We start from the raw sequence: 11444 nt of genomic DNA, 5'->3' as shown, positions 1-11444 counted from the left end.
AGTAGAGGAAGGTCATTGAGTTTTTACCACTGGGGGAGGTGGCAGGTCTCAAATTGAGGAGTGGTTTTAGAGCTTAGAAAGCAACATCTTCAAACTTCCTCTCTTGTAGCCCAGCCACCTCAGTTATTCTTAACCGGAATTATAGTAAAGCATCCCTTTAGTACCGTTTGGTAAAAGACAGGTAAAATGTGTAGGGGAGGCATGTGAGTATAGAATTATGTAAGCTGTGCCATCCTTTTGGGCTCCCCTCCCCCATCTGTCACATTTTCTTCCTGGCTTGGGCTCCACAGATGAGCAAAGCTGTTTCCTTTGCCTCGATTCCAGATGAACCTTTGGCTTTTGTAAAAAAGAAGCAGCATTCACTTTAGAAAACATTTGCTAGAAAAGTCCAATGCTGGTTCCTAATAAATTACTTATCTATGTGTATATGTATTTTTAAATCCCACACCGAACCAGTGTTTTGGTCAGCAGCCCATTAAAACTTGTCTGGACAAAATACTCTTGTTTCCCCAAGTCATTTTTGCCCAAAAGTTATAAAAAAAACCCCAATAAACCCGGTTTCTAGCACTACTAAAAAAAAAAAAGAAAAGAAAAGAAAGAAAGAAATTTCCTTATCTAGGAGTTCCCTGTGTAAAAAAAAATCACAAGTCTAGATGGCACTGTGGTTAGAGAACTGAACCTAGAGTCAGGAAGATCTGAGTTCAAATCCATTAGACATTTTTTAGCTGTGTAACCCTGGGCAAGTCACTTACCTATCTGCCTCAGTTTCTTTAACTGTAAAGTGGGGATGGTAATAGCACTTACCTTACCCCATCTCTATTTCCCCCTCCCACCCCCCTTTCCCTACCATAACAGGTTATAGTGAATTTAATTTCTTTCTTTTTTTTTTTCAACTAGCTACCTAGCTTGGCACACTCTGGATCTGCATTTCTTCTAGCACATGGTCTCAGGCAATTATATCTTTCCCACCAGAAAACTGCCAAATTAAACTTTTTAATATTCAGAATCACTCTCATTCAGGTTATCAGTGGTAGAATTAAGGTATTCAGCTCATGTTAATTAGCTAAAATGAATTCATTAATATTACTTAATGCCCAAAGTTCTTAACCTGGGGTTTGTGAACTTAAAAAAATTTTTTTTTTGATAACTGTATTTCAATATATTTGGTTTTGTTTGTAATCTCACGTATTTTATTTTATTCACTTAAAAACATTGTTCTCAGGAGTCCAAAGGTTTCATCAGATTGCCAAAAGGGGTTCATGACATAGAAAAGGCTAAGAACTCCTGAGTTAATCTAATGATATAATTCCCTCTCTCCAGTTAAGGGTTGGGGGAAGAAAACGACCCCTAAACAGTTTTCACATTATCTTAAAAACCCAATATAGGAGGGCACTCCCATAAGTCACAAAGGAGAACCTTTACCTTTGTTTGATAGCCTCAAAGAATCCAGACAAAGAGTAGGCGTATAAGGGAAAAGGATGTGTGTGTGAACCATTATCCCCGACCTCCTGATTTGCCCCCTTCTTGTCCTGCATGACACTCTCCCTCGCCTTGGTTCCACAGGCCCTGTGATGCAGAGCTGGAATTCAGGCTAGGGTGGGGCATTCTCAGTGTCCGAGATGTCTTGGTGGATACTAAGTTTTGACTGGGACGGAAGCCGGTCCCCTCATCCTGAGGGATCTTGGAATGACCTGGAATACGATAGAACCACTCCAGGGACCGGTCCTGAATGTCCGAGGCATTGGCTCTGGCTTCTGCCTCCTGGGCAGCATGTTGCTGCTTCTCCTCCTCTACCACTTCAATAAATCTGTCTATCATCTTCAGTTCAGGAGGAACAAGCACTTCTTTAACGTAACGGGACCTAGTCAGATTTCCTACAGAAGGGCTTCCTCCCCTCCCCTTCCATTCTCCTCCCTGTTCCTTCATAGTTAATTCATTCTTCTCAGTTTCTCCCTTTGTTCTATGTCATTCTACATTCTATTACACTTTTTTTTTCTCCAGTTCACACAGATGTTCTTGTGGGACTTAGGATAAAATAAAGGGACAGAGAAGAAAAGGCTGGTTTTCCTGTTGTTTAGTCCTATCTGACTCTTTATAACCCTATTTGGGGTTTTCTTGGTGGAGATACTACAGTGACTTGCCATTTTCTCCTCCAGTTCATTTTACAGATGAGGAAACTGAGGCAAACAAGGCTAAATGACTTGCCCAGGGACACCTAGCTAATCTAAAGATTAAAAAACTAAGAGAACTGTGTTGATATGTAAAGTAGTACTCACTGGAAGGTGAGGGGTTTCCTATTTAGTATTTTCCTTCTAGAGGAAATGCAAACCTTTAAGGGAATGCTATAAAGATGGGAAAGGATATAGATTCCTGGGGTAGAAGAAGGGAATCACAGAAAGGGGAGTTTTCTAGCTACTCTTTATGAACCACTGAATCCTTCATAATGTTTCATTTTCTGTGGTGTAAAATAAAAGCTCTCATTTGTTCAGTATAGTTTCTTAGAATATTTTCATGGGAACTGGAGACCCTTTTAACTTATATCAGCCCTCGACATGAGTGATCTTCTGAGGCTTCCAGAGAAAATTCTTGGTGGGGCAAAATGAGGCAGAATTAGGATTTGGGTACAAGTCTCCCCTCTTTCCCAAGACTGAACCTGGTCTATGTAAATCTAGAGCTGTGGGTTATAACTGTATTATGATTGGGGCACCTCAGTGGCATAGTGGATAAGGCATTGGACTTGAGTTCAAATGCATCTTCAGCCACTTACTAGCTGTGTGACCCTGGGCAAGTCATTTAACCCCAATTACCTCAAAAACAATGGCATTATGATTACATGAACACATTGAGGGGACACAGGGGGTTTTTCTGGTGAGACAGAAAATAGAAGAAGATAATCAGGGAAAACTCCCTGGAGGAGGTAGCTGGAGGTAAGATCATTATGGTGGCTAACTAAGGAAGTTCCAGAGCCCAGAAAAAGGGTGGGGAGGAAAGGGGAAAGATGGGGAGGTACGATGATGTGAGGAGGAGCATTGCCCATATTCTTCTGATCTCCCCCTCCCCCTTCCTAGAAATTTTCCTTTATGACAGTCTCCATGACCCAAGTTCCAGAGCCCTATGATGCAGAGCTGTAACTCTGCGTAGAGTGAGATATTCTCTGTCATTTGTTGGTGCTGCACCTTAGAGAAGATGGATGCCAGTAACCTTTTATTAAATGACTTTGGGGAGATCTGGGATATAGTACATATGCTGATGAAGCAAGTACTGACTTCAGTTGGGGGTATTGGCTCAGTCCTCTACTTCTGCTGCCTCATGCTCTTCCTTGCGTGCATCTATCGCTTCTCACGGTCTCAATTTGTACCCCGTGTTAGGAGGAACAGACATTTCAGAGAGGTAGGTCTCCTTTGGAGACTAGCTTTTCTTTTTCCCTCTCTTTCCACTCTTCTCCCTTATCTTCTAGGTTGACTCTGACTCAGGTTAGCGAATTCATTTTCTCAGCATTGCTTTTTAAAACTCTTTCCCTAAATTTACACAGACTCCCCTGGGTAACTTAGGTATAATTGAAGGGCCTTGATCCTTTTAGAGGCAGAGAATGTCTGATAAAGAGTGAGAGTAAAATCCTGAAGTTGAGTGACCTAGCATCCACTGAAAGGGTCCCTAAATGAAGGCACAGAGTCTCTTGAAGACCAATTCCCCATAAGTCATTCTTCAAGCCTCAATTAGATGTTTGTACTGGTTGTTATAGGAGATGAGGAAAGGGAAGACAGGCATTTATCTGATGGGAGATTTATCTGATTTTGAAAATCTATTGGTCTGACAGGCACCATAGTCTTATAGGCCTAAGACTAAGAACCTTCTTTCTTTTGGGGGAGTAACTTTGAATTTTATTTGTTATTATTTTAAGTGTTATTAGTAATGTCTTTTTTTTTTTGTTGCATTTTTGAATATACCACTCCCCTTGGTTCCTCCATAGTGAACCTTCCCTTGTAACAAAAATTAACACACACACACACGCACACACACGCACACACAGACATGCACACATACATACACACCACACACAGGCACACACACACACAGAGACACAAACACACACACAGAATATCAGCAAAACCAGCAGATTGTGTTTGGCAGGATATACAACACTCCATACTCCAGGTTTTCTGCCTCTATCATCTTCTCATCTCTTCCTCAGGGGCCAAGCTTGGTCATTGTATGGTTCAACATTAAATTTTGTTTTATTGTTGAGAGACCTCACTGATGCGCAGGAAGCAAGTTAAGGGGAAAAAATCACGAAGAATTCAAAGAAAAAAGTCACTATACTTTATGTGAGAAGGAAATATTCTTTAACAGCTTTTCCAAACAAAGACAGAGAGAGAACATAAAGCTGTCGAAGAAAGGACAACAAATAATCAATGAGTTCTATAAGAAGAAAGAGGCGGCTAGAGGGACCGAAACACTAAAACGATAATCTCAGAAAACCAGAGAAAAGAGCTATGTTTTCTGAAGTAATATCGCCATCTTGTGGTCTTTTTGGAGATTCATGCTAAGAATTTTTAAAGCCTTTTGAAACTACCTAGAATATAAAGGAAGATTTGCTGTTGGTATTTGCTCTGAAAGAGATGTGACAGATACAGTAGGAATGGCTGTGGTGGGTGGTTCTTGGACAGCAAGACCCCTGTGGTTGGGGCTCTGCTGGAATGAAATTAAACTAAGGGCTTGTTGTAACCCACAAAGTAGTTCTCCACCCTTTAGAGACAGGCAGGCAGTAGAGATCCAAATTGCTCCAGAGATGGATATAGCTGCAGTATGGCAGTCAGTCTTATGAAAGATGGGCTAAGCGAGGTATAGAACCATTTGAAAATGTGTTCCAAATCACTAATACTAAGAGAAATACAAATTTAAACACCCAAGATTCCATCTTATATCATACAAATTGGCAAAGATGGTAAAAAAACAATGGAAAGACAATGTACATTAATTTACTGTTGGTGGAACTCCGACTTCAGCCACCTAATATAGTGATTTGGAATTAGACAATAGAAGTATCCAATCCTTCTATACCTTTTGACTGAGTGGTCCTATTATTATTGGGCATATGCCCACTCCTCACCATTACTCTTTTTTCCTAACCCAGAAAAGATACTGGGATGGTAGATTGAGTGATGGAGAAAAAGTAGGTGAATGTAATGGATTATCACACAGGAAGAGACTGAGAAAAGCATAGGAAGATTCACATGAACTGATGAAAAAGAAAATAAATTAGACCAAGATAACATTATGAGCTGTGATGACAAAAAGGATATGGAACTTGGAGTAACTGAAAAACTGGTAAAGGCCCCATAAAGCATATAAATCTTGCCTTTTGACTCATTCTAGGGCAGAGTGTTGTATCCACTGCCAGATGTGGTCACTAAACTAGAGGTTTTTGCTTTTCTTTGTCATTGGGTTGATCAAGATGGGGGTAAGGTGGTGGTGGTGGGGTGAGAATTGAAATGACTGAATAAAACATTTTGTTTCTAAAACAAAAAGTAGCAGATTGGAAGCTTAGAGAATGCATAGGACACAGGTACAATGATCCAGGTATGAAGTGATGGGGACCTGGGTAGTGGTCATGAGTAGAAAGGAGAAGAGATAAGTTGTGAGAGATATGGCGGAGGAAAAATGGATGTGGTGAGTGGGCCTTGGGGGACCTAAGAGCTTCTAATCTGAAAAAAAAAAAGTAATTTCCATTAGCCCAGGAACTTTTCTGGTTGGTAGTGGGAGGGAAGAATGGTGGTTGGGTATATTTTTCTCACCTTATAGCTTTGAAAGTTCCCTTAATTTTATTTATTATTTCCTGAGTCTCAGACTATTAGGTTCTCTGAGGATATTTTCACAGGTGTATTTAAAGCATAGGCCAGGTGTGCATGCTTTATGATAATAATAGTAGCTAGCATTTACAGAGTGCTTTACTGGTTGCAAAATGCTTTATTATACCTATGGATATCTCTGAAAGTAAACAGCCTGATCAGAGAATTCTAATTTATAATTAGATGCTATTTGGAAGAAGTTGTTGATGATTGGATGGCCCAGGAGTCAAATCAGGAATTCCCTTACCCCCGTTCCTTTAGCCTAGCCTCCTTGGTGCTGATTCTTTTCCATGCACAGGAGGCTGTAAGTAAGATCAGACTGGGAGATTAGGCCCTTTGGGGAAGGGTTTTGGTTCTAGGTGAGACTTCTGTAACTACTCAGACAGATTCCCAACCCCTTCCTCATTTCTGTCTTTCAGCGTTTTAGACCAAAGAGCAGAGAATTTGCAGAGAGAGGTAAGGTCCTATGCTTTCTGTCCTCATCCCCTTAAGGCTCTAGCCTATCCCCACCTCATCCCCATTCTCATTCCCAGGTCCACTTCATCTTGTCTCTACCCCTACCCCATGTCCATCCCAACCATATTTCACCTTCCCATCCTCATCCTCATCCTTATCCTCATCCCCATCTCAATTTTTATTCCCATTTCCATCCCCAGTCACAGACTCTGAGAATTGGAATGGGTATCAAAGACTATCTAACTCAACCCACCCCCAAACAAGAATCCCCTGTACCACATATGCAATGAATGGTCATAAAGGTTTTACATGAAACCTAGTGAAAGGAAATCCAAAATTCCAAGGCAATTGATTCCAGTTTGGGGCAGCTATAATTATTAGGAAGTTCTATCTCATGTCAAGCCTAAATCTGCATCAGTATACCTGCCTGCCCATTGCTCCTGGTTCTGTCCTCTGAGACCAAACAAAGGTTTAATTCTTCTTTTACATGAAAGTCTTTTAGATGACAGTTATCACGTTCCCCAAAAAAACCTTTCCTCCAGACTGTTCCAGTCAGTCAATAAGCACTAAGTGGTTGGCATGTGCCAGGCACTGTGCTAAGCTCTGGAGATCCAAAGAAAGGAGAAAGACAGTTCATGCTCTCAAGGAGCTCACACACCAATGAGGGAGTTAACACAAAAAAGAGCTATGTATAAATAAGATATAGAAAGGATAAATTGGAAGCAATCTCAGAGGGAAGACCCTAAGACTAATCCCTCACATAGCATGACCTTGAGGCTCTTCCTTAGCTTATTATCAATGACCCTCCAAAAATGCAGCCCCTAGAACTGAACACTATATTGCCATGGCATGGTATGAATGGGACTAATCACCTGTTTGGTTCTGGACCACATGCCTCTCTTAATGGAACCCAAGTATGAAATTATTTCTTTAGCAGCTATATTCTACCATTGACTTTTCATCTTTTTTTTGGGGGGGGGGAGGAAAAATCAACCATAAATTAAATGTTTATTGAATGAACAAATCCATCAAAAGTAGGAGGTTTCCATTAAAAAAAGAATCTGACCAGAAGAAATGAATTAGCTCCACAATGTTTCACATGCCCACTATAGTATCTATCAGCTGCTATACATTCATCCCTCTCCCTCCTTATCTTCTCCCCTCCCACTTTCCACAACTACAGTTGGATAAACATTGATTTCATCTGGGCTTGTGGGGCAGGATGATATGTTTGCTCTTCATATATACGTCACCACTAAGTCAGAGCTGACATATTTAGACATCTTTGGGTTCCAAATGTTCCTGAAAGGTCAACCATGGTCTTATAACTTTGGAGCTAAAAAGAAATGGAAACCATCTTTGAATAAAGCAGAAAGCTATTTTCAGAAGAAGAAGTGGAAAGGGGTACATGTCTTATCCTGAACTTCTGATCTACTCTCCTCACTTACCTTTAAAAAAGAGTCTCATGGGATCATGGAATTTGAGAGGTTGATGGATCATCTATTCCAACCCCCTCATTTCATGAGGCCTGGAAAGGTAAGGGGATCAGCCCAAGGTCACACAGCTAGCCAGTGGTAAAACTGAGACCAGAATCTAGATTTCCCAACTAAGTTCCATTGCACTACGGGGAATGTTTCTCCCATAGCACTCCCAGACCTATTTTTACTCCCTGTTGAATATCTGCCATTTTTCTCATATCTTTTTCAAATGAACTTTCATCTAGTCGTGCCTTTCTCATCTGGTATTTGTGAAGTTTATTATTTGAACCCGTGTATAAGACTTTGTGCATTCATTCTTATTAAATTTCACTTTACTGCTTTTGGTTCAGCATTCTAGTCTGTTGAGATCCTTCTGGATTCCAACTTGGTCACACAATGTATTAGTGATCCCTTCTAGCTTTATGTCATCTGTAAATTAGAATATACATGTTTTCTATGTCTTAAGTCATTGATAAAACTGTCAACCAGAACAGGACCACACACAGATCACTAGGGCAATCCATAGGACTTGATACAGTGCTGGACCTGGAGTCAGGAAGACCTGAGTTCAAATTCAGCCTCAGGCACTTTCTAGCTGTGTAGCTCTGGGCAAGTCACGTAACCTCTGCTTCAGTTTCCTCAAATGTAGGATGGATTATTGTGAGGATCAAATGAGATACTTGTAAAGTGTTTAGCATAGTACTTGGTACACAGTAGGCATTTAATTAATGCTTATTCTCTCCTCCCCTCCCCTTCCTCCTGAGTTGACTACTCTTTGGATCCAGCCAAGCCACAAAACAACAACTTTTTGTCTTGTCCCCAAGAACACCATGAGCACTTTTCAACTGTTTTGTAAAGTCTAAGTAAACCATATATACAACTTACTTCTTTTTAAAAAAGGAAACAATCTGTTCTTGGTCAAGCCATTCTCACTTGTTGTGATTCCTGTTTCCTATTTTCTATGTCTGTTAACCAAACTTTGAATAATACGTTCTAGAATTTTGTCAGGAATCTAAATCAAGCCCACTGGTTGATAGCTTGCAGACTCCATTGTATTTATTCCCTTTCTAGAAAGTCAGGACATTTGTCTTTTTCCACTTCCTTGATAACTCTTCCATTTTCCATGCTTACTCTTTAAAAGAAAATATATCAGTTTTTTATATCACTGTCACTTCCTTATGGCTTCCCTCTCTCGCTATGGAACCATTCCTATAAGTGAAACAAATCAACACATGAGCTAAGTCTGACAGTATACGCCTTGTTCTGAACTGATAGTCCATGGAGAGCAGGTAGGCATCCTCTCCTGGCAAATTACAACTGGTCATTGTGTTGATTCAAGGTTCCATTGTCTTTCCTTTGTCCTGGTAGAGTTCTCATGTAACTAATTCTGGTTTTGCTTAATTTGCTCTGCATCATTTCATATGAATCTTTCCCACTTTCCTTGAATTTTTCCTATTTATCATTTCTTATGAGAATAACATTTCATTAGATTTTGTATCACAGTTTGTTCAGCTGCTCCCCAATGGATGGGCACCTCAGTGGCATGGTAGGCTGCTAAGGGGCATGGTGGGTAGAGGACTAGAATTGGAGTCAAAAAGACCTGAGTTTGAATCTCACTTTCATCACTAATTAGTTGTGTGACCATGGGCAAATCACTTCAACTCTGTTGGTTTCATAATCTGTAAAATACAGAAGTTAGATTCAATGTCCTTTAAAGACATATCCAGCTCTAAATCTATAATCCTATGAAAAATACTGTCATAATACTTTGGTAAAAATGGAACCTTTTCCTTTCTCTTGACTTTCTTGTGCTATTTGTCTAGTAGTGATATATGTGGGTCAAAGTGTCCATGGTCTTTTAAAGATCACTGACAGTTGTGCAGCAATCATATTGTCTAATTCAGTGTTGTTGGATGTGTTTAGTCTTAGCCTGATGACTTGAGTTCATTTAGGCATCTAGCAACTCTCATACTATTTCCCATTTGGATGGCCCAATGGATAGAGTGTTGGACCTAAGATCAAATCTAGCTTCAGACACTTACTAGCTGTGTAACCGTGGGCAAGTCACTTAACTCTTGTCTGGGACAGGCTCCTCATCTATAAAATGGGCTTAATAATAGCACTTACTAACCCAGGATTTGTGTGAGAATAAAATAAGCTAATATTTGTAAAGCATTTTGCAAACCTTAAAGTGCTTTGTAAATGTTAGCTGCTAAATTATTTTTATTAGCCACTTTTAAAATTCTGTACTTTCCTGACCAAAGACTACAACAGAAAACATAAGTGAAGGGAGAGGAAGTAGTGGTGTTGCTGTTGTGGACAAGTACAGGAAATTTTCCTAGCTTTTTAGCATCATGGACCTCTTGGACAGTCTGATGAAATCTGTAGACTCCTCCTTAGAATAATGAATTTTAATGCATTACATAAAAATACATAGTTTTCTTCTCATCCAGGTTCATGGATGCCCTTAAATCTATCCATGGACCTCTTGGGTTAGAACCCTGCTTTATGCAGACGCACCTGTTCCTTAGAGTAGGAAAGATTGGGTGGGTGACCACCAACACTGGGTGCTTCCCAGGGCCTGGATGGATCACAATCTCCTATTGTTTTCGCTCCTATTTCTATCTCAGTTTGACCCCCACGGTTAAAAATGTAAAACCATTGTCATATAACATTTCAGAATGTTATATTATATATATATAAAATTCAGAATTGACTTCTATTTGGTTTTTACTTCTTATTGACATGCTTATCTTTCTCAACTTTCCATGGCCCCCGAAAGGAAAGCCCAATACATTAAAGATTAGACTGCATTTATTACAGGAAATCAAGATGAAAGACAGAACAGGACAAAAACTTCGATCAGCTGAGTGCTGTTCTGGTTTAAAAAAAGGGTCTGCCGTCTTCACTCCCAAGGGCAGGCTTTGGGCAAGGTTGGACTTCTCAATTTCATGTTTGCCCAGGGAACAGCTGCATTCAGGGGCCATTTGTGGAGGAGAGTCATCTGGCATTCCCTTCCCCTCTCCATTATTAAGCATTCCTTGACTCACCCACCCCCCAAGTACTTCTGGTTATAAATAACCAGAAGAAGATGACCTCATTCCATGGCCAGCGGCAGCCTCATTCCCACCTCTGCCTCTGCTTCCTGACCAATTGCCCAGTGATGTCATCCAAAGATCACTGGGGTGTCTCAAACCTCGTCTGCATTCCCCAGTATTTATTTGGCCTTAGCTGCACAAACTAAAGCTGTGGGTTCACTGGCTGCATTGAATATTTGGGGTGTGACTCCTTGGAAATGTTGCCTCCATCTCCATAGCAATGCTATCTGTAAGCACAGCCCAGGAACTAGGAGTGACACAAAAAGGTTGGATTAGATGACCTTAAAGCTCTAAATGATTTGTGTTCCTATGTCTCATTTTTTAAAAAATTAATTTATTTTTAGTTTTCAACATTCAGTTCCACAAGATTTTGAGTTCCAAATTTTCTCCCCATCTCTCCCCTTCACCCACCCCAAAACAGCATGCATTCTGATTACCCCTTCCCCCAATCTGCCCTCCCTTCTATCACACCCCTCCTTTCTCTTATCCCCATCCCCTCTATTTTCTTGTAGGGCAAGATAGATTTCTATACCCCACTGCCTGTATATCTTATTTCCCAGCGG

At 40.4% G+C, this 11444-nt stretch overlaps 1 protein-coding gene across 2 annotated transcripts in view; it reads left to right on the top strand.

Moving 5' to 3' along the window:
- LOC140502462 (uncharacterized) overlaps nt 1-11444 on the top strand; it is a 39247-nt gene that overhangs the window by 10503 nt on the left and 17300 nt on the right. Inside the window, exons 1-2 of one of the 2 annotated variants that reach the window (XM_072606608.1) lie at nt 3111-3390; nt 6269-6305. In XM_072606608.1, the coding sequence (XP_072462709.1) occupies nt 3187-3390; nt 6269-6305 (241 nt within the window). In that variant the 5' untranslated portion in view covers nt 3111-3186. Of the gene's footprint in view, nt 1-3110; nt 3391-6268; nt 6306-11444 lie in introns of those variants that run through there. The other variant, XM_072606609.1, reaches the window with a different exon arrangement.

Source organism: Notamacropus eugenii, chromosome 1, assembly GCF_028372415.1.
Source record: "Notamacropus eugenii isolate mMacEug1 chromosome 1, mMacEug1.pri_v2, whole genome shotgun sequence".
NCBI lineage: Eukaryota > Metazoa > Chordata > Mammalia > Diprotodontia > Macropodidae > Notamacropus > Notamacropus eugenii.
Note: the sequence above shows the minus strand (reverse complement) of the source record. Positions and strands in the feature narration are given on the sequence as shown.